General features: G+C 38.3%; 1 protein-coding gene and 1 long non-coding RNA gene across 36 annotated transcripts in view; one reads left to right on the forward strand and one right to left on the reverse strand.

Annotated features, from left to right (window-relative positions):
• The window catches only part of LOC309506206 (NACHT, LRR and PYD domains-containing protein 3-like), a 231371-nt gene that overhangs the window by 166286 nt on the left and 40539 nt on the right, over positions 1–24546 (reverse strand). For 13 of the 35 annotated variants that reach the window (XM_082179880.1, XM_082179905.1, XM_082179878.1 and 10 more), the window contains 8 exons: positions 11835–11948; positions 9605–9718; positions 9316–9435; positions 8518–8637; positions 8144–8239; positions 6205–7932; positions 4720–4791; positions 2872–3045 (listed from right to left, as the gene is read on the reverse strand). The exons of 1 other annotated variant lie outside the window; for it this stretch is intronic. In XM_082179880.1, coding sequence (XP_082036006.1) covers positions 2872–3045; positions 4720–4791; positions 6205–7932; positions 8144–8239; positions 8518–8637; positions 9316–9435; positions 9605–9718; positions 11835–11948 — 2538 coding nt within the window. Of the gene's footprint in view, positions 1–2871; positions 3046–4719; positions 4792–6204; positions 7933–8143; positions 8240–8517; positions 8638–9315; positions 9436–9604; positions 9719–11834; positions 11949–12081; positions 12177–20281; positions 20372–24546 lie in introns of those variants that run through there. 21 more of the 35 variants (XM_082179898.1, XM_082179894.1, XM_082179888.1 and 18 more) reach the window with 10 other exon arrangements.
• LOC309506487 lies at positions 11849–15222 on the forward strand. Its single transcript, XR_014208798.1, has 2 exons — positions 11849–11958; positions 12095–15222. It is a non-coding gene; the product is annotated as an uncharacterized lncRNA (long non-coding RNA).

Below are 24546 nucleotides of genomic sequence, written 5' to 3' on the forward strand. Positions count from 1 at the left end.
GAACCACATTAAGTAGGCTATATTGTTTATGTATACCTCAAATAGAAAAAAATATTAATGATTCAGTTATGAATGGTTTTTACATGCTTGTCATCTGCGTTTATAGCATAAAAGAGTGTTAAAATAACTTTTTAGTGAACTTATAAGTGAAAATATCCTGTCCCATTTTAGCAATCCTAATTCCCACATTGTGGAATTATTCACACTGTGAATTTAACGCATTTCTTTGACATTTAAATAACCTATAAAAGTTATCTTGCAAAGGACTTAATGACGAAAATGTGACTTATGTAAATCTAACATAAAATTGTATTGCATTTTAATGCCTGTCTTTGCCATAGACATGACCTGTTCAGACATGTTATGCTTTTTATCCTAAATCGCACACTAATTTATTTGATAAAGTTTAGGTAGCAGAAACCTCAACAAATAATTCTGATATTTTAATAATATTGTTCTTTCATTGGCCGCTTAAAAGTACAATCTGTATTATATTTTTTCCAGGGATAAAAAAAATGTAAATAATAATCCACTCCGAGCAGAATCAGTTGCCTATTTTAACATTTCTGTTCCTGCGTTTCTTCTGTATTATTAATGTTCTGAAACCTCTTCAATTAGAAAAAATACAGATTAATAACTTTATTTTGTTTTACTTTTTTGAAGCCTATGTAAAAATGTAGCCTAGTTTATAATAATAATATTTAGGCTATAATACAACTACTACTAATAATAATATCTCTCTTTTATTTTCTTAATGCCATGCCAGCTTCTATGGATATATAGTCAAGGCCAGAAACAGGTTTATTAATTCAAAACAAAACTAAATAAGAGTCCATACGAATTAATTTAATTCACAAATCCAAATGTTTCATTATTTCTGAATCAAGCTAAACTATTAGGCCTATTATGTAGGCTAAGCTTTGTACTTGGAATTATTGACGTAAAATATTATATTTCCCATATAACAGCACAGTTAGGCCGTGGTCACGCTAAACGTCAAAGATTATTTTACAGACTATTCAAATTGAGCAGTGTAACATTTTATATGTTTGGTTGAATGTATTTTATTTTAATAATGAACAGGCTGCGATATCAAGTTAGCAATTCACGATTTTGAGGCACCGCCTAAGACCCTTATTTCTCGACTGGGATTGTGTCGAGCATTTGAAGCTGCATTGAAATGGACATTTGAACCTTCTTTGAACATTTGAATAGCTGGTTGCCATTGAAGTCCATTAAATGGAGAAAAATCCTGGAATGTTTTCCTCAACCTAAATTTATTTTCGACTGAAGAAAGACATGGATATCTTGTAAATTATCAGGAATCTTTTTTTTTTTTTTTGTGAACTAATCCTTTAACACAAGTCTTTATTTCTCAAATAATAAAAGCCAACAGAGATTTTCCGCAAAGTAAGCCAATGTCACAAACTATATATAATATAATATAATATCTGTTTTTAACCTAGCCATTATACCCAGGACATTGTAACAATAATGAATCCAGTTTTAACCTGAGCATTATAATAAGAAATCATAATGCATGTTCTATCTCAACCTGTTAACACTGAACAGAAGAGGGAAACTAATAGCACCAGCATCAGAACAAAGTGCATTTATTGTAGGGATGGGCATTTCAAGCAATAATATTCAATGATCGCTGAGAATTATTTGATTATTATTCGAAAATCGCACCCTCCCCACATGCACACCGGTAAAACGAGTTCGCTCAAATTCCGCTCCGATATAAAATTTCGCTGTACTGTAGGCCTACTATACGTATTGTATCCATTAAAGAAAACACATTTAGTTTCATATGCATGTTTAAATATGTTATTTTTTTATTTCATTATGTTGATTATATAAAAAGTGGACAGCATGAGTAGGATTGGATCATTAGATGCGCAATATATCGGGAGACATATGGAGTGGGTAAGACATGATTTTGACCACTTCATTAAGTTTTGTTTTGTATAAAACCTTTCTTTAAAGTGAATTCTGTTTTGGATAAATTGTATATTCATTTTAATCAATGTTTCATCAAATCAATTGCCTAAATTTAATAAATGAGAAAGAAATATAGCAGACAAAATAATCAGGACATTCAAGGTGCCGGCATGATCACTTGCATTGCTCGTGACCTGGAAATGAACCTAAACTCAGTGTATAGGCTACTTCACAGGCATGAGAAATTCGACATTTTGGTGTAATTCTATTTATTAAACGTGTAGAATACTCTCCAAACTGTTACATATAGTATTATAAATGTTGTGTTCAGACGTTCATGATATAAAAAAATAAACATATTAGAATAACTTTTAAAATGGAGTGAACACGGAGCAGTTTTTCCATGAGCGGGAATGGAAAACCCGGAGTGACCCGGAGCAGAGTGATTACAGAACTCTTTGAGTGGAGAGAGGAACGTGCTTTCGCTATACTACAGGTTTTGATCTTGTCTTTCCTTATCAAGACCTATTCAAACTCAAATTAAGATACTTATTACATTATTTGAGAAATGTAACCCTATTTACGGCCTTAAAATTATGAAAAGTGAATAAGACATTAAGGACAGGCGGGAACCCTGCAATTAATGGAAATCCATCGTAGCAATGGAGAACTTGAATCCCTGTTTACAGATCAAAACACATGAACTCACAGCAGCAGTAGAAATACAGCAAACGCTTCAAACAGAAAAATATGAATCCTCTTATATCATATGAACAGACATGAAACTAATTTGATGAATTTGATCATGTTGTTTCAATAGTTTGTAATGAATGTAATAATAGTTATTTCCCTGCATTTTATTCCATTTTGATTATACTTTATGGATTCACAGTGACAGTTTCATGTGAGAGTCACGTATGATCTTACCACAGTTTCTCCAGTTTACAGTGAGGATTCTCCATTACAGCAAAAAACAGCTTCACTCCTGAGTCTCCTAGTTTACTATATGACAGATTCAGTTTTCTCAGGTGTGAGGGGTTTGATCTCAGAGCTGAAGCCAGAGCAGCACAACCTTCATCTGTGACACCACAGTCCCTCAACCTGTAGAGAACAATGACACACACTTCATTCTCTCAGATCAAAACAGAAATCTTTGTTTTTATTAATTGTGTTTATAATTTGTGCAATATCTCTTTTTTAAAACCATTAATTCAATATATCAGTAAGTTTAACTGTTATTCTAAGAGATTATGTCTCTATGTGAGGGAGAAAGAGAAATCTATCTATCTATCTATCTATCTATCTATATATATATATATATATATATATTAGGGCTGTCACTTTTGTGAAAAAATCCTGTTCGATTTTTGAGACATAAGTATTCAATAAATTGATTGTAAAAATCGATTTTCCATGTCTAAAGACGTTTCCATTTTAAACGCCAAATATAGGCAAATCCACGGACCACTAAGAGGCATTAGGACGAACGTAAAGAGGGCGCTTGAGATGCACACAAGTCAGCAATATTTCTGATGAGTCATTGACGTGAAGTTTCGTGCACAATGACAAACAGGAGTCCAACATTCTCGAAAAACAATAAGCAGAGTGGATTGCCATAACATAAATGAAAAACATCACTGCAGGCTTCAACATGGCTGTGTTTACAATTATAAATGTCAAACAAATTTCACCTACGTAGGCGATTGTAGCCCGTAGCCCAAACCTGTATCTGTATGCATGCGACTGTCTGAATACCGGTAGAATTCAAATTTTTGTAGTAAAAAGAGACACATTATGCAGAAGTATAATTTGCTGTTATGTGTGTTTGTCAGAGCCTGCAGTTGCTGTGTGACGCACTTTCGCTGCGGGCGTATCGTGACGAGCTGGACGCGCTCCGAGAAGACCGTTAAAATCAATTCCCTATTTTCGTTTTCGAGACTTGTGTTGGTTGGACGGATTGATTGTGCAATCGATTTTCGAATGTAAAGTGACAGCCCTAATATATATATATATATATATATATATATATATATATATATATATATATATATATATATAACTGATAAAATGGAATACATTGAATACATCTGTTTTTTCCCTAAATATAAATGTATTAACATTTAAATTAAAATTAATATAAAAAGCCTAAATATAAATGTTTATATACATACATTATACATGCATATATTTGAAAAAAAATTCTATCACAAATATCATAAAAAATGGTTAAGTAGATCACAAATCAGGTCAGATAGGTGGAGGGTTTAAAAGCTGAAGTGTTAAGGGGGTCGCACACCGGGGGGTCGCCACGTCTTTTAAATTCGAACACATTATTCTCTATGAGAGTACACACACCGGCGGCGCCTTTCGGCGTCTGTCCGCGGCGGCTCAGGACCGTGTTCAAAATCCTGCTGCGCCACAGAGCGCCATTTACATAGTTTTATATTAAATTTACATTTATGTGTCTCAAATCGTAGTTAATGTATATACGGACTTCACCATGTGCTGCAATATACATTTAGTTTTATATTTATTTACAGAAATCAGAAAATTGCTGATGTTATCGGATTTTCAGGTGAGAGTTGTCCTAGACGTGGCGCGACGCGGCGCTGAGCTGGTGTGCGGTGCGGTGTGCGGTGCGGTGTGCGGCCGCCTTTACACTCTTAATTGGTATTGTAACCAAAAAAATTTGTTTTTTGTTAAACCATTAATTTATAATGTTTAAGTAAGAAATGTTATGTTTTAGCAGTGATGCTTGTTCTCAGTGTTACTTACACAACTGATCTAGTTGCTGTAACCACAGGCATCAGCTTCTGAAGAACTTCATCTGGTGTATTTTGTGTGACACTAATTGAAAATAAAAAATAAATAAGTTAATTATTAATGCTAATGCTAATAATAATAATTCATATCACAAGTAAATAATACATTATACCTTCCAAAATGCCCTCAAATATATTTTTTTTCTTAAACACTGCTTTATAAAGGATATGTAAAAAAGTTTAGTATATATAACTGTAGAAGTCTCGTATTCAACCAACACGGAAGATTTTTTTTTTTTTCTTGTCAATGTTGCTGTGGCAGGTTTATTACTCTACATTTACACTACAACACTATTTTGACAACAGATTTTTGTCCTGTCCATTGCTATGGTTATCACCATGGAGACATTTAAGAGAGAGAAAAAGTATTTTTGTACCTGCATCAGCAAATTATTCGCAGACATTTTAAGCACACAAGTTTGTTTGCTTGTTACTTGTTTATTTACCTACTTGTTTATTTAATCATTTACTTTTATTGTCAAAGGAAATTACGGGAAATTAATCATTGTCCATCATTTTGCAAGCATCTGGTGATTATGATGAGACATTAATCTAATTTATTTTCTTAATACTTCTCATGGCCCATAGTAAAAAAAAATGCACATTTTCATGAATCAAGAAGTATTTTGTGTTAAACAAGTTGTCTTTGAAATGAAAAGTAAGCTAATCTAATCTTTTATCCTCACAGCGTGTCAGTTATGCGGTGATGTGCTATGAAATTATTGCGGGCAGGGCCGGACTGCAGCCCAGTAGGGAGCCCCCTTCTCCGCTTTTGTTCATTTCGTTCGTAAGTGTGCATGGCTGCATCACACGTTTCCGCCCCACGGCCACGGCACAAAAATACTATTAAAACTTAATTTTGGATACTTTCTATTAAATATCTTTATATTAACTGGCTTTTTTATTAATGCAATAAAGTGAATGACAGCCGTCTGTGTCTCCCATTGGATTATATTATTGTCAGTTTAGTGTTTAGTGATTAATTTACACAGGAACAAAAGATTACATGTATGCCTTCATCTCCGAATACATTATTTGTGTCTTACATTTCATAATGAACTCAGATAAACTCAGTGCCGACTCGTTTTCCATCAGTTCTTTTACATGAATTGGAATCTGTGCAAAGGATTGTGGGAGATTGAAGAACACGAAGGATACACTTGATGCTTCCTTCAAAATGAGCAGAATTAAAGACACAAAATGAAGTCTGTCTTCAAAAGCTCCTTCAAACTGAGACGGCCTTCGGAGGCGCTTGATGACGTGGCAGTCGAGATATGCAGCCTTACTAGGACACAGCCACGGTTTGAGAAACACCCGCAAATTATGTAAAATATCCCAGAAATCAATCTGTGCCGCGTGATTAAAACACCTCTGATCTCTGAGTTTCTCTTTGTTCATAATGTTTTAGACTGTAATGATTGCAGTCAATGTTACTTACCAATCATTTCTGTCTCCAATTAAGCTGCTCAGGTTAAACTCCTGCAGTGTCTCCTCTGAGGACATCAACACAAACACTAAAGCTGACCACTGAGATGAGGAGAGTTTCACATCACGTAATCCTCCAGAGCTCATATGAGGTTGAGCTTCATTCACTAGAGAAAGATCACCCAGTTCATTCAGACAGTGAAACAGATTGATGTATTTATCTGGAGAGGGATTCTCACTGATCTTTTCTTTAATATAGTCAACTGTTTTCTCAGTGTTGTGAGAGCTGTTTGCTGTCTGTGTCTTTAGTTCTTGTAAGAGACTCTGATTAGACTTCACTGACAGACCCAGAAGGAAACGAAGGAAAAGGTCCAGATGCCCATTTTTACTGTCTAAAGCCTCATCCACAGCTCTCTGATGGAGATCAGATAGTGACACTTTGTCTCCATTAGTTGGTTTGGTAATCTGGTCAAACACATTGATGTTATTGTTGATAAAGGAGAGATGCACATATAGAGCTGCTAGATGTTCCTGAATGCTCAGATGAACAAAGCAGAAGACTTTCCCCTGATACAAGCCCAACTCCTCTCTGAAGATCTGAGTGCACAATCCTGAGTAAACTGATGCTTCTGTCTCATCAATGCCACACTCGCTCAGGTCTTCCTCATAGAAGATCAGGTTGCCTTTCATAAGCTGCCAATAAGCCAATTTCCCCAGTTTGACAATCATGTCTTCATCTTTCACTTTCTTCTCATAGTCCTTCTCATGTTTGATGTTGGTCTGAATGAGCAGGAAGTGTGTGTACATTTGAGTGAGAGTCTTGGGAATCTCTCCTCTCTCTGCTTCACTCAACATCTTCTCTAGAACAGTGGCTGAGATCCAGCAGAACACTGGGATGTGGCACATAATAAAGAGGCTCCTTGATGACTCCAGGTGTGAGATGATCCTGTCGGCTAGACTCTGATCACTGATTCTCTTCCAGAAGTATTCCTCCTTCTGTGTGTCACTGAACCCTCGTACCTCTGTCACACGATGGACACACTCAGAGGGGACGAGATCCGCTGCTGCTGGTCTGGAGGTGATCCAGATGAGAGCAGAGGGAAGCAGATTCCCCACAATGAGGTTCGTCAGCAGCTCGTCCACTGAGGCTGATTCAGTCACATCACACAACCTCACATCGCTCTGAAAATCCAGAGACAGACGACACTCATCCAGACCATCAAAGATGAACAACACTTTATACTCATCACTGGATATTTCCATTTCTTTGGTTTCAGGGAAAAAGACATGAAGAAGATCTGGAAGACTGAGTGTTTTGTCCTTCATCAAGTTGAGCTCTCTGAAAGGAAGTGGAAATATGAGCTGGACGTCCTGATTCTCTTTCCCTTCAGCCCAGTCCAGGATGAACTTCTGCACAGAGACTGTTTTTCCAATGCCAGCGACTCCCTTTGTCAGCACAGTTCTGATGGGTTTGTCTTGTCCAGGTGAAGGTCTAAAGATGTCACTGCATTTGATTGGTGTGTCCTCTGTTTCTGCTCTCCTGGACTGTGTCTCGATCTGTCTCACCTCATGCTCATTATTGATCTCTCCACTTCCACTCTCTGTGATGTAGAGCTCTGTGTAGATCTCATTCAGGAGTGTTGGGTTTCCCTGCTTTGATATTCCCTCATACAAACACTCAAACTTCTGTCTCAGATTTGATCTCAATGTGTTGAGGACTTCAGCAGGTTTAGAGTCATCGCTGTAAGATTAAAATACCAGATTATTACACAAGTTAGAGAAGTAAATTGCCACAAATGACAAACTGTATTATTTGTTTGTTGTATAATGGGACACAGAAAATCATTAGGTTTCTGAAATGTTTCAATTATTAATCATGTGTTTGAGTGATGTGTGATATGAATTGCAACACCTAAAATTAAACAACAACAACAAAAGGTCCTACATTTTACCTGAAACCAGGATACATGCTTTCATTAAAGTCTTGTGGTTGAATCACAGGCTTGTACACAGTTTTGTTTTTAACTGGTCTGGACTGAAGATTTGACCTTAAATCAGAATGAAGAGGGTAAAGAATCAGACACACTGATATTGATGTAATTGTGTCATTAACTAACAGACCAACAGATTTTACAGTGTGTGAATGTATTACACAATACATAGAGCTTTACACAAGAGCACAATGATGATCATTAATAGACTGAAACTTAAAGGATTGGCATTTAGAATTATTCGGTTCAAATCCAGATCATTAAAATGCTGTATATTAATAACAATTTCATAAAAATCAAATACTATAAGCATAACTTTTATAGAAATGATGTACCTGAGATTAGACTGTGTGTTTCCACTCTTAAACATTAGTGGTATGTTCATAGAGCAGTTACTCTTCATAGACACACAGCTGGACTCTGGGTTTGAACTCTTCTGCTGGACTGAACTGGTTCTAAAATTAAGTAAAATAAAAAGCATACAGACTTATAAATGTTGTGCACTTTTACTGGAATCTTCTGTCTTATGAAAGACCGAAGTCTTTCATAAGACCAGGGAGTGTTGTAACACTTTTGCTTTAACGTCTGTAACTCTATGGTGTCTTGCACTGTTTCAAACTTTGATTACAATTATTTTGAAAAATGAACTTACTGGTTTGAAAATGTTGAGCATGATTCAAAAAATGTACCAAAGTGACTGAGAAAAAATGGTAATATAAGGAATTAGGAATTCAAAACAAACAAATTGAAAACATCTATAGGATTAAAGAATGATTCAACTCAGGTGAACATCAACCACGATCACATGACTCTTTTCAAAGGCACAAATGGAGGACGAAGACTCAACCGACTAAAGAGTCCAATGTTTAGCTGACCTTTAAAGATAATCCACTTTACTGTACTCTTGTAATGGTACTCTTGCTGTGAAACATCAGTGTTCTGACCAGACACTGTGAAGCTTTCAACTGTGAAGCTTTTTACACCTACTCCATTATATAAATGTTGGAAAAAGTCTCAGCTTACATTTACTTGATGTCATTGCTAGTATGAGACTGACTAAATGACTGACTTTATAAATTTTGCTTCTAAATCAACAATACTATAAAAGTATAACTTTTATAGAAATGATATACCTGCGATTAGGAGGTTTGTCTCCACTCTTAAACTCTATTAGATGATCCATAGAGCGGTTACTCTTCATAGACACACAGCTGGACTCTGGGTTTGAGCTCTTCTGCTGGACTGAATCTGAACTGGAACAGAGAACAGATTCAGTTTAATCCTTTAGATTACTGTGTTCATTCCTTATGAGAAGAACCATATTATATTATATATATTAGACTGACTAAATGACTGACTTTATAAATTTTGCTTCTAAATCAACAATACTATAAAAGTATAACTTTTATAGAAATGATATACCTGAGATTAGGAGGTTTGTCTCCACTCTTAAACTCTATTAGATGATCCATAGAGCGGTTACTCTTCATAGACACACAGCTGGACTCTGGGTTTGAGCTCTTCTGCTGAACTGAACTGGAACAGAGAATAGATTCAGTTTAATCCTTTAGATTACTGTGTTCATTGCTTATGAGAAGAACCATATTATATTATATATATCGTCGCTGCCCGATGAAAATCACGTATGTCCAAAACGGTTACTTTTCAGGAAGTGAAAAAAACACCGCAATTTAAAAGCATATGAACATAGCGTTGTCACACTTGGTACGGCATCTTTAAATGTAGCCATATTCTTGCCAGTGTAATGATATAATCCACATTTGACCAAAATCGAGTTTAAATGGACATACGTGCATATTTTACAGTAACGGTGGTCGATACGCGTTCTTCCGATCATTAATTAGAATGACCAAGTCGCGTTTCATATTGACAGATGAATACGCTCAGTTTATTAAATAGCCTACGTCTCAGTTTATTAAATACGCTCAGTTTATTAAATGTCTCTTGCAAACTATGAAGGGACAATGAATCAATACACTCATGCTGACCCCAGGGCCGGCGCGTCCATATAGGCAAACTAGGCAATTGCCTAGAGCGGCACTTTTGTAAGGGCAGCAAAATGTGTGCCAACCAGGAATGAACAATTCACAAAATAGGCTAGGCTAAATGATCATAATCAGAGAGTTGCCCTTTTCTTTTCGTTTTGAATTATTTCGTTTAAAGACTTTTCAAGCTTTGTGTATTTGATGTCTTTCTCATGTCTGTGTGAGGCATACACTGAGTTTCGTTAATGAGATGCGCTCCAGTTAACGTGCAATGCAAGTGAACGCGCGGGCGCCTCCATGATTATATTGTCTGCTATATACTGGTATTTGCTTATTTATTAAATCCACCCCAGGCAATTGGTTGATGAAAAATTGATTAAAATTAAGATACAATTTATACAACACGAAATTCACTTTAAAGAAAGGTTTTATACAAAACAAAACTTAATGAAGTGGTCAAAATCATGTCTGACCCGTCTCAAATTGTGCATACTCGTGCTGTTCACTTTTCATACTTTCAACAGCATAGTAGACCTACAGACTCTATTTGTACAAACTGCTGCACATTCATTTAATTCTGAATTTTGCACACACAAGTTGAAAGGCTTCAAATCAAGTTCACGGATAATTGTGCGTGCATTTATTAATCATTATGATACTAAAATCATAACAAAGTAGGCTATGCTATGTACAAAAAAAACAAAAAAAAAACAAGCTGCACCTTTTTTTTTTACATTTCATCTTTCATTCCGAAATAGAATAATGCATGGACGAAAAAGTACACGGACTGTAGGCTATTAGCCTTTTTACCCGTTATCAATCTAAATTAATCTCGTTTTTAATTTAACTTAATTTCGTTTTTCTTTATTTAAATTTCGATGTTCTTTATTTATATTTCGTTTTTTTCTTTATTTAATTTTCGTTTTTTCTTTATTTAAATGTCATTTTTCTTTATTTAAATTTATTTTTTTCTTTATTTAAATTTAATTTTTCTTTTTTTAAATTTTGTTTTTTTATTTAAATTTTGTTTTTCTTTATTTAAAATTCGTTATTCTTTATTTAAATCTACCCTTTACTGTGTCAGTAATTTATTAGTCAGAAAAATATTAGACTACCTTAAAAGTATTGCTTAAGTTAACAGACCCGTGCGTTAACATCTCCACAATAAACAGTGACAATTACTTCGTCTAGACCATTTACTGGTAAATAACAGTTGTGAATATATTGCGAATATATAATAAACTTGAACAGTTGTCAAAAACAAACGTTTGCTGATACTTTACCTCACAGAGTTATTCGGCTATCCAATGCTGAGCTTCCAGAGACGCTTAGACCGGCGAGATGCCTCCACAGGGCGGGAGATACGCGGCGTGATTGACAGCATTGACACCAAATGGATATACGTGAAAATCAGATGACATGATTTCACAACTTTTCATTGGTCATTTAGATATGTGAAGCATACTGTATACGGAAATGAACCTGGACATTCTATCCGTCGAAAAATCTCTAAATCGGCAAAATGGACATACGTGGTTTTCATCGGACAGCGACGATATATTAGACTGACTAAATGACTGACTTTATAAATTTTGCTTCTAAATCAACAATACTATAAAAGTATAACTTTTATAGAAATGATATACCTGAGATTAGGAGGTTTGTCTCCACTCTTAAACTCTATTAGATGATCCATAGAGCGGTTACTCTTCATAGACACACAGCTGGACTCTGGGTTTGAGCTCTTCTGCTGGACTGAACTGGAACGGAGTACAGATTCAATTTAATCCTTTAGATTACTGTGTTCATTCCTTATGACAAGAACCATAATATCAATATCAAAAACTGATATTTTTCTGTAACACAATGTTTAACAGTGTTTGTTGAAAGTACCTGCATCCTGGAGAAAAATCTCCATCTCTGGATTCTTGTGAATCAGCCATGATGAAGCTGCAGGAGAATCTGATGAGTTTGATCTCCTCCACTGACTTAAATTAAATGATTCAATTGATTAAACCACCTTCATAATTTAGCTGAACATATCTTGAGTGTGTGAGAAAAAGGATCATGTGACTGCGTTAACTCCAGCTCAGTCATACGTTTACACATATATGACCAAACACAAAAGAAACCTTGAGCTGAAAGAAACCCTTTATTAAAGATTTCATAACAACCAAACAATCAGGTAAAATATCCTCCAGAGATTCATATTAATATGAGGAAGTCACCACACGTGAACACTCACCTTGATCAAACCTTTACAAGATAAAGGATCTCAAATCCTCCAGATTTAACATCATAAAGATACACAGACATTCCTGCGTAAAACGTATAGATTAAACACTTTGATGCTCTGTTTTTCCATATCTTATTGGTATTTTACCTGTTTAAAATGTCGACAGGTGAGCTCTAACTTACTATCTCTTTAGTTGCGTAGACTGTCAATGTTACACTTACCATTTAACTCTTTTGGTCAAAATTCATAAAATGTATTTCACGAGTTCACACTTACATCATATTAAACTGAGTAAAGATTATGCGTATTCGGAGTGCTGTCCGGGGGAGGTCTCCGGGGTCCCCCGTTGTTGTAAGTGTAGTTAGGACTAGAAGTGAGGAGATGGGGTGGTGGAGGGATGCTGTTAAACTGTCGGAGGTAAGTTTGCTGTATATTTACAGTGGGGAGAACAAGTATTTGATACACTGCCGATTTTGCAGGTTTTCCCACTTACAAAGCATGTAGAAGTCTGTAATTTTTATCATAGGTACTCTTCGACTGTGAGTGACGGAATCTAAGACAAAAATCCAGAAAATCACATTGTATGATTTTTAAGTAATTAATTAGCATTTTATTGCATGACATAAGTATTTGATACATCAGAAAAGCAGAACTTAATATTTGGTACAGAAACCTTTGTTTGCAATTACAGAGATCATACTTTTCCTGTAGTTCTTGACCAGGTTTGCACACACTGCAGCAGGGATTTTGGCCCACTCCTCCATACAGACCTTCTCCAGATCCTTCAGGTTTCGGGGCTGTCGCTGGGCAATACAGACTTTCAGCTCCCTCCAAAGATTTTCTATTGGGTTCAGGTCTGGAGACTGGCTAGGCCACTTCAGGACCTTGAGATGCTTCTTACGGAGCCACTCCTTAGTTGCCCTGGCTGTGTGTTTCGGATCGTTGTCATGCTGGAAGACCCAGCCACGACCCATCTTCAATGCTCTTACTGAGGGAAGTAGGTTGTTGGCCAAGAGCTCACGATACATGGCCCCATCCATCCTCCCCTCAATACGGTGCAGTCGTCCTGTCCCCTTTGCAGAAAAGCATCCCCAAAGAATGATGTTTCCACTTCCATGCTTCACGGTTGGGATGGTGTTCTTGGGGTTGTACTCATCCTTCTTCTTCCTACAAACATGGCGAGTGGAGTTTAGACCAAAAAGCTCTATTTTTGTCTCATCAGACCACATGACCTTCTCCCATTCCTCCTCTGGATCATCCAGATTGTCATTGGCAAACTTCAGACGGGCCTGGACATGCGCTGGCTTGAGCAGGGGGACCTTGCATGCGCTGCAGGATTTTAATCCATGATGGCGTAATGTGTTACTAATGGTTTTCTTTGAGACTGTGGTCCCAGCTCCCTTCAGGTCAATGACCAGGTCCTGCCGTGTAGTTCTGGGCTGATCCCTCACCTTCCTCATTATCATTGATGCCCCACGCGGAGAGATCTTGCATGGTGCCCCAGACCGAGGGAGATTGACCGTCATCTTGAACTTCTTCCATTCTCTAATAATTGCACCAACAGTTGTTGCCTTCTCACCAAGCTGCTTGCCTATTGTCCTGTAGCCCATCCCAGCCTTGTGCAGGTCTACAATTTTATCCCTGATGTCCTTACACAGCTCTCTGGTCTTGGCCATTGTGGAGAGGTTGGAGTCTGTTTGATTGAGTGTGTGGACAGGTGTCTTTTATACAGGTAACGAGTTCTAACAGGTACAGTTAATACAAGTAATGAGTGGAGAACAGGAGGGCTTCTTAAAGAAAAACTAACAGGTCTGTGAGAGCCGGATTCTTACTGGTTGGTAGGTGATCAAATACTTATGATTTTCTGGATTTTTGTTTTAGATTCCGTCTCTCACAGTTGAAGTGTACCTATGATAACAATTACAGACCTCTACATGCTTTGTAAGTAGAAAAACCTGCAAAATTTGGCAGTGTATCAAATACTTGTTCTCCCCACTGTATATAATCACACCTCTTAACTCGTTGATTGGGTTGATTAACTGAGTGTGCTCCACTCGTGTTTAATTATATGAACGTGCTCCTCCCGAACTTTGTTAAATAAAACATAATTTCACGAGTTCACACTTACATCATATTCAACTGAGTACAGATTATGCATATTTGGCGTGTTGTCCGGGGGAGGGCTCCGGACTCGGAATTTGGGCCGAACCCAGAACATCCCCCCACAAAAGCAAAAAGAGCAAAGGACAGCCGCCAGACTAAAGACCCCCTGGCTGATGAATGAGGAGCAGCAAGATTTGGAAATGCCCCATCGGGAGGGCTCACGCCGCTTCTTGATGGGAGCAGCTCACGGCGTCAGACGGGTGTGCTCTGCTGACCGATGGGCAGGGAGCAGCAAGATCGAAGATTGCCGACCGAGAGGAGAAGGTCATGGTGTCGGGCTGTTGGGCCCTACTGACCGACGGCGGAGTGACGAATTTGGAAGCCCGGCCAGGAGATTTCTCGCTGTGTCCGCTGGGAAATCAATACCCGTTAGATGGGAAAAGAGGAAACATGCACGCTACGTCCGCTGGGAGATCAATACTCACTGGACGGAAAGAGAAAACATAGGTGCTCTACAGAGAGAGGTCTCGCTGCGTCCGCTGGGAGACCAATGCTCGCTGGACGGAGAAGACAAACGGATGCATGCTACGTCTGCTGGGAGACCAATGCTCGCTGGACGGAGAAAGAGGAAACACAGATGCATGCAACGTCCGCTGGGAGACCAATGCTCGCTGGACAGAGAAAGATGAAACATAGATGCATGCAACGTCCGCTGGGAGACCAATGCTCGCTGGACGGAGAAAGAGGAAAAATAGATGCATGCAACGTCCTCTGGGAGACCAATGCTCGCTGGACGGAGAGAGGAAACATAGATGCATGCAACGTCCGCTGGGAGACCAATACTCCCTGGACAGAGAAAGAGGAAACATAGATGCATGCAACGTCCGCTGGGAGACCAATGCTCGCTGGACAAAGAAAGAGGAAACCGATGATTGCAATGTCTGCAGGGAGACCAAGGCTCGCTGGACAGAGAAAGAGGCATCGAAAAAGTAGACAGAGAAACAGAGCTCCTGCGGGAGCAGAGGAGACGTCACTGCTGCGGCAGGAGAGAAATTTAGACAGAGAAACAGAGCTCCTGTGTGAGCAGGGGAGACATCACTGATGCGACATTGGAGAAAAATTAGCCAGACAAATTGAGCTCCGGCGGGGGCAGAGGAGACATCACTGCTGCGGCAGTGGAGAAACTTACCTGGAGACATTGAGCTCCTGCGGGAGTGTCACTGCTGCGACAATAAAGGAAATTTTACTAGAGAACTGAGTTCCTGTTGTAGCAGGGATATAACACTGCTGTGACAGTGGAGAAGGTTAGCCAGAGGTTCTGCTGAAGGAGCTGTAGGCCACTGGAAGGGGAAAAAGGTTAGAGGCAGTGGGAGGAAAAGGAAGTGTTATCTGTGTCTGTGTCGTTATCGGAGGCATCCTTACGCTAGGGTCTGCAGGCCACGGACAATGGGGAGAGTTAGAAAAGGCAGGATGAAATGGCTGAGAAGGCTGAGCTTGCCTCATTAGCTGAGGCAACCTCACAAAAACCTCACACACCTCACACCCCATTGTTGTATGGGATGCGGCGCCTGGAAAAGCCACGGTGTGTGGCTGAAAGAAGGGAGGAGGAGAGTGGGGCCTGGCGGGCCGATGCTCGTCTTCTTGCATGTTAATCAAAGACGCGAAGAATATGTGAGACATGAATCTTTCTCTGTCCAGCGAGCCTTGGTCTCCCAGCGGACATTGCATGCATCTATGTAAAAAATTAACTAAAATTCTGTATAAAATAAAATAAAATTCTGTATCAAAATTTATGAGGAAAGACCAGTGCTTTGTTTGGGCTTGGTTTGTAGGGAATTACAAACCTGCGCACATATATTCAAACGCACATAACTATAGAACCAATTCTTAATGCACATGTGAAACACCATCAGCGTTTATCACAGGTTCGTGATTAAAGTCTGTGTAGAGAGAATGGTATCACCTTAGCGGCCCCTAATTTAATAACAAATGATCGCTGCGATGGAAGCGAATCAATCAAAACTAACTTTAGCTGAAAAATAACTTTATTAAAGAACCGCTATAAAGCCAAAACAATCTCTGTTACCATAAATTATACGTTTATCTCTGTAAAGCTGCTTTGAAACAATCTACATTGTTAAAAGCGCTATACAAATGAGGATGACTTGACTTGACTTGACTTGACTTGACATGAAATCCTTGCGGGATTATGCGCATCTGAAGTTTAAGTGGCCGAGTAAAGATAGTAGTTTGTGTTTAGAACAGTTTAGACTGTCTGGGAAGGTGGACGAGATCAGAAATATCCTATCGATTTTCCTTGTGCAGTGAGGCCTGGAAATCAACTGTATCCAAATTAATGCCCAGAATTCAATGGAAGAGGCTGAACCCATGATTTTAACCTGTGCAATTGGAATCCCAAGCTCAGCAGAAACTGTGCGGGGCTGAGAGATCGATTATTAAACGGTTGAAAATGTTCTTATTTTCTCTGTTTTTTGTTGTTGTTGTTGTTGTTGGTTTGTTTTTTATCATTGGTTTCTCAAAGTGATAACATGCGCTTCCTTGATGAGAAGACTAAAACGTTTTAGAACCTGCGTATATTCACCTCTGACACAATGGTTTGATACTGTAATCATTGTGTGATGCTGGATGATCATCAAACAGCAAAGTACAGTCTGATTTAGATGATTTTTTGTTCCTTTATCTGTTGCTGGTTTGAGTAGGACATGCGTATTCATTTTAGTGAAGTTCAAAAGAGACAACTTATGGTAAAAGACAAAGCTTTGCATAAATTTGAGCACCATGAATTTATTTTTCTGAATCAGAAAAAACAATAGTGAAGCTGTGGGTTTAAATTACTTCAAAAATATCTATGCAATAACTTTAATTTTCTAAGCAATTTTTGTAGATAAATTGCAGGACAGCGTTAACGATAGGTTCTTAATGATTCTGTGTGCACTGTGCAGTCTGTACGTAATGTGCGACCTACTGTTTACGTGTGAGTTTATGCCACAAGGAAGCATCCTGTTAATGACGGCAAATCATTTGTACAGAAATGATTTAAAACGCGTATATTCGCCGATCAAAATGAGTATCCAGATGGCATAACTGGCTCGTGATTCAACAACTGAAGCGATGCGAAGTTCATCCAGGGACGGAAAACGAGAAGGTTTTGAAGAGCACTCACGGAGTTGACCCGGCAGACGTTGAGAGTGTGGACTGGCCGGGACTGAATCTGCGGTGCGGCTTACTTAGGGCCTGCTGCGGCGAATTACTGAATGGTCCGGTTTAGAGAAATACGCTGAAGGAGATTGCGGATGTTGCGCCCGCGGTGGCGAGGACCCGTTTGTTTGGCCTGACGCCCACGAGATAACACCAGAGGATTGCGGCAAGGATTGCGGCAAGGATTCCTGATTCTGAAGGACGAAAGATTCTTCATTGGACGGGAAGAGCTCGATTCGGACATGTTAGGAAGGTACTGCGGGGCCAAATGCTGTTAAACTGTCAACAAACGGAGGTAAGTTTGCTGTATATATATACACCCCTTAACTCGTTGATTGGGTTAATTAGGTTTGATTATCAGAATGTGCTCCACAGGTGTTTAATTAGGTTTAATTATCCGAACGTGTTCCTCCCGAACTTTGTTAAATAAACATCATATAAAGAGCGAGTTCATCATGAATCCATCTTTCAACCTGTGTTTTTGGTCTTATCCTGAATCACTACGGTACGCCTATAATAAGTGTTTATATTCAAACTATTTTAAACCGCTGCGGAGTAGCACAGTACCTGCGTGACTCGCAATAGACATAAACTATGGCGGACAAATCAATGACAAAATTAACGGAGCGCACTACTGATTCTGGCGCGTGCAGTAAACTGACTTTCGTGACTTTCGCGAGAGGATAACAGATCTAAACGCGAGGAAACAGGAACTCGTGAGCTCATTCAAACCCTGCGCACGCAATACAAGCCCTCACGCACGTGCGCATGATCATTCCCCGCTCTCACGCTTGATCTCCTCTCGCCTGCTGCTTTTGCTCTCTCTAACACTTTTATTTTTGGCATTCGAGGGGCGGGACTTACTGCTTTAATAACCTCAAATGTCATTGGTTACAATGTGATTGGACGCCTGTCCTTGACATGAGACATCACTTAATTTGTTTTAATTTTTTATATTAAAGTGTAATGGGATTTAATGCATTGTTAATATAGAATAGATTCTTACCAGATACTTTATTAACAGGAAGTCTTACTAGTGATTGCATTGTGTTGTTAAGAGATATTTACAGACTGTAATGACGCATTTCCATGGTTATTAGCATTGTAAATCTACCAAAATTCGTATACATTTTTACGTAATATAAATGGTTCGTTATATTTTCTATTAAATGTAAAAGGGGTTCTGGCTTCTCAAGTTAAGATACAGTACACAGCATTCATTATAGCTTACAAATGTCTTTTCAGAATTTGCTAGCGAATACAGAGGGACAAAATTAAACCCAGCTTAAACCCAGCAAAGTAGATATTACAACATTATATAGTGATCTTAATCATCTAACTTTTTGTAAGCGAATACCCTAATAAGAGAAAGTATGAGGCAAGTACAGTACACAGCATGAATGATTACACCCAATCTGAACATAAAATATCTGAACAAAAAAAAAAAAAAAAAAAAAAAAAATGCATTCATGCTGCCAGAACCCCTTTTACATTTAATAGAAAATATAATGAACCACTCAAAATTGACATAGGCCTAGTAATACACAGGATGATGACAAAAAGCTTACACAAAAACTCTTGCTTATTGATATAAACAAGTAATTTATCTTTCATCCAAAGCCCTTAATGAACACTTTTTATATTTCTGAGGTTCTCAGATCCAATATAATTTTGGTTGGGTAAACGTTAATAGAGGTGAATGGGAGTGTAGTGGTAATGTAGTGGTGAACTACAGCAAATATGACTTTGCATTCCCATTTTTCTCCAGTTTCTTTTAGATATTTTAATGCCAATAACACAAATCATTAATATAAATAAATAAAACAAATATCATGTCTGAAGTCAAGTGAATTATGGGTCATTGGACAGGCGTCCAATCACAACTGACTTCCGGAAAAGGGGAAGTAACCAATGACATTTGAGGTTATTAAAACAGTAAGTCCCGCCCCTCGACTGCCAAAAATAAAAGTGTTCGAGCGAGCAAAAGCAGCTCGATGGTGTTTTAAGCCCCCAATGGCTCCTTAGAGGCAGCTAACACCAAACACCTCAAAAGCAGCAGGCGAGAGGTGATCAAGCGCGAGGGCGTGGGGAATGATCAAGCGCACGTGCGCGAGGGCTTTTATTGCGTGCAGAGGAGATGTCAATCATGCGCGCGCGCAGGGTTTGAATGAGCTCGCGAGTTCCCGTTTCCTCGCGTGTAGATCTGTTATCCTCTCGCGAATGTCATTTACTGCGCGCCAGCATCAGTTGTGCGCTCCGTTAATTTTGTCATTGATTTGTCCGCCATAATAAACAGAGAGAAGTAGATTCGGCTACAATGTTCTTCCGCAAGACGCAGCAATTTGTTTTCTCAAAATCACAACATTAAACGTGCATTTGACAAATGATAGACTCTCTCAGAGAATGATGTTAAGTTAAATGTAATGTAATAATCTATAAGCCAAGACATATTTTATTTAACTCATTCACTTCACCTTGAAAGGAAATATGATCCATGTGTCCCAGTGCACTGAAATATTTCATGAAAGTACTTACTATTTGGACGTTGGTTCTTTGTTAATATATCATGTTACCTCCTTCAAGGCACAGCCTGAAAAACACTTCCAGTTGAACTGGAGTGTTCAGAAAAGAGTAGTCTAACAGGTTTTTCTGGATTCGGCACATGGCCAACTCTGACTGGAGAGAGAGAAAATAAACCACAGAACAGCACCATCAGTCCCTGAAAATCACATGAATCCTGTGGATTCAATCAAATCAAAACATACATATACTCTGTAAAATACAGGATAAGATTAAGTGAGATCCCCTGGAGTAAGATGATTTTTAATGCATACAAAATACCAAACAAACCCTGAAAAAGACAAATATTAATACAATTCCAAGTCCAAATAGCAGCAAACAGAATAAATAAACAACATAAACCTAAAGCGATGTAAAGAACAAAAAAGTACATAAATACATAAAATATTATCATCAGAAAATACCTTCAGAAGATTACGTAGTTTGAGGGCTTTTTTTGTTACACATGAGTCTTAAAGATTAGAAGTCTGAACCAAACCATCAGGAACAGCTTTTGACAAAGACATATTCATTCAGAGTAATATTGTATGTTTCATTGGAAATTTCCTTCCCCATCCATAATGTGTGCAATGGACCAGACACCTTTATCCATCCAGTCCTGAAAGTCCTTTCTTTTTGACAAAGAAATTTAAACTGGATTTGATTAATATCCTTTATCTACCTGTCAGACCTAAAGAATATGCAGGGTAAATCAGCCTGGACAGTACTTCGATTTTCTGTAATAAAATTCAGCCAAAAATAGTGATATCCCTTTGTAACCACACATTAAAAAAAATATCTAATTTTAGTGTCTTTAGTAATAACAATTATAATTCCCAAATATTTTACCTAATTTTTTAATGGAATATTAAACAATTTAGATTCAGTCCGATTATGCACTGCCATCAACTCACACTTTTTAAAATGTAATCTCAGACCAAAGGCTTTGGAAAAATGTGACTAAATGAATGGCATCTGGGATCTGCTCTGCATCACTAAGAAACAGAGTAGCATCGTCTGATAATTGGCTTATTAATAGCTGACTCCCCAAGCCATTCAAGGGCCTAATATCTTTACTATTTTTCACATAAACTGCCAAAAGTTCAGCTATTAAAATAAACAAATACGGACTTGTCGGATCACTTTGTCTAATACCTCTGTTGATGTTAAAACGCTTAAAAGATACTGAACTATTAATGTCTTTGTACAACTGTTACGCCCCTGTGGCTGTGCGTGCCTGTGTTTTCTCTCGCTCCCTGTCATTTTCTTAGGCTCCACCTCTAATCTTCTGTTGGTTTGGAGAGCTGTCATTCTTTATCAATGGCGTAACGTCAACTCCTCCGCAGCCAATCAAGTCCCGCCAGCAGTTAAAAGGAAGCCAAAACAAACGCGAGGAGGCAACTTGTTTTTCTTTTGTACGGTAATTTTGTTTTGTGAATGTCTTAACCCTGTTGCTTTTAGTTTGCCATCTTGTTTTTGAATATTGTTTTGATACTTTTTCCCTTTAGTTCTCTTTCTGTCTTTTGATGCCGTTGTTTGCCCTATAAAGTGGACAGGTTAAATGTCACGTGACTTACATAAAGAAACACCTAGGTAACTCGATATATATATACCCCAGGTAAGAAAGTGAACGCCACCCTCTGTATGTTTTGTATTTGTTAGTTAGAGTAAATAAGTTAGGGCGTTTGATGCTGAAGATTTGATTTATTTTCCTTTATTTTTGTTAGATAGTTTAGAGGTTTAATTACAAGTTAGAATTTGTTTTGTTTTGTTCTTTTCATTTCTTTGGCTTCACTAATTGCGTCACTTTTTTCTCTTGGGTTATTTATTTATCTGATATCTATTTTTGATCTGTAAATATTTTGCTTATTTCTCCTTACTTATTTTCACCATTATTATTATTACTATTATCCACTTCTTTGTATAATTATTTTCACTTATGTATAATAAATTATTTTTCTTTCGCATCACTTCGTTACGTGTTGTCTCTTGCCACCACAATCACTCCAAATTTGATCACGACCTCAATGTTACCTCTTCTGACCCTAGAGCATAAGAGGTCATAACAACAACATCTCTTTTAATTTTACAACTTACTAACCAAAGCCAGAAACTTCAGTGCATGTAAAATGAATGCATGTTCTACAGAATCGAATGCCTTATAGAAATCAAATTCACGACAAGCTAGCTAATTAACTAATGAACTAATAAACCTTTTCCCAGTGTTTAGTAGTTGAGGAGGAGACCAGGGAGAAAGTAAAAGTAGGGGGTGGTTTGATCAGAGGGAGAGTCACAGGGTCAGGACTCTACGAGCCAAAGCAAACACACCGGTATCCTTGATCAAAAGAATTTGCTATCCACGCTCTTCTCAGTTTTCCACGGTGTTTGGTGTTTTAAGCCCCCAACGGCGCCTTCCAGGCAGCGAGGGGATGGGTAGGTTTAAGGTTGAGGGTAGGGTTAGCTGCCTCTAAGGAGCCATTTGGGGCTTAAAACACCATCGAGCGTTTTCCACTGAGGCGACAAGTTATATAGAATAAAACACAATTACATTTACATTTACATTTATTCATTTAGCTGACGCTTTTATCCAAAGCGACTTACAATTGCTATATATGTCAGAGGTCGCACGCCTCTGGAGCAACTAGGGGTTAAGTGTCTTGCTCAGGGACACATTGGTGTCTCACAGTGGATTCGAACCCGGGTCTCTCACACCAAAGGCATGTGTCTTATCCATTGCGCCACCACCAATACCACCAATACCCACCACCACCACCACCACCACCACCAATACCCACCACCACCACCACCACCAATACCCACCACCACCACCACCACCACCACCAATTAAACATGGTGAAGGTTTAGTATGTGTAGTTACTTGCCATGATTGTAACCTGTTTGGACATTCAATACAAGTAAATGAGGAGAAGCAGATTACAAGCAAATTATGAGAAAAGGCATTTATGTGGTCCGAGTGCAACATGTTAAGGTAAATGTTGATAGGCAGTAAATGTCATTCTGACAAATACATTTTAATAAACAGTTTGTATTAAAATTTTTGTCAGATGGGGTCAAGTGAATGAGGAAAGAGCAAGGGCAAACTTTATATCTATGTGGCAAGATCACCATGAAGACTTCCAGGTCTATCAAGAGATTAATTAATGTACAGCCTATCAATATCTATGTACAGTTTATCTATATACTGTATATACATTCCATGTTCAAGCATCAGGGTTCATCATCAACACAGACCTCCCCTGGATTGAAGCAGCACTTGACGGCGTACTGAAGATAAAATGCCCGTTCAACAGCAGGGACTGTTCACTCACCGAAAGCTGCAAAGATCCATTATTCTGTCTAGGCATTGGAGAGGATGGGACAATGGACCTCAAGACTGACCACAAGTTCATGTATCAAGTGCAGCTCAGATGCATGTTTCCACGGTGAGTTACTGTGATTTTATGGTATGGACACCGCAGCAGTTTTGGTAACACTTTATTTCGATAGTCCACTTTAGACATTCTATACTTTTCAGCTACATGTCAACTAACTGTCATTAGAGTATTAGTAGACTGTCTGCTTAATATCTGCTAACTCTTTATTTTGTTGGTCCCCCAACAGACATTCTGTTGACTATAAGTAACTTGGCAACTACAAGTCAACTTTTTATCCTAACCCGAACCCTAACACTTCACCTCACGCAAGAGTTTTTCATCCAGCGGATCAAGTATGATCCTGTTTTCTTCCACAATGCCTACCTCAAAGTGGTTGAGTTCCTCAAGAGCGGAGTATACCAGATCTGCTGGGGAAATGGTGTACAGCAGGGGTTTTCAAACTTTTTGTGTGTGTGGACCACTATTTGTAATCAAGAATTTTCACGGACCACCTCATAATACACATAATAAAATATGTCTACACACAGTCCTACCTGAATTAATCTGCACCTCTAAATAGGCTTACTAGCTCTAAAACTATAACTGGTCATCACATCAGTACAACAGGCTTGTTAAAAGAAAGTTTACTGCACACAACGGCTGCCACATATTTTATTTATTTATTTACTCAAGCGCCCGAGGGCATAATCAGGTTCATTTGAACAACAGGCTTATGTCCATAGCAATGGAGTATGAAATCTATACAGTAATAAGAACACTTGGATATAGTCAACATTTCAAAACCTTTGGCGATTTTAGGGGATTATTAATCTTCAAAGTTTTACAAGTCCTCAAAAAGTAGTCTTG

This window comes from Leuciscus leuciscus (genome assembly GCF_965113295.1).
Source record: "Leuciscus leuciscus genome assembly, chromosome: 9".
In the NCBI taxonomy this organism is placed as follows: Eukaryota; Metazoa; Chordata; class Actinopteri; order Cypriniformes; family Leuciscidae; genus Leuciscus; species Leuciscus leuciscus.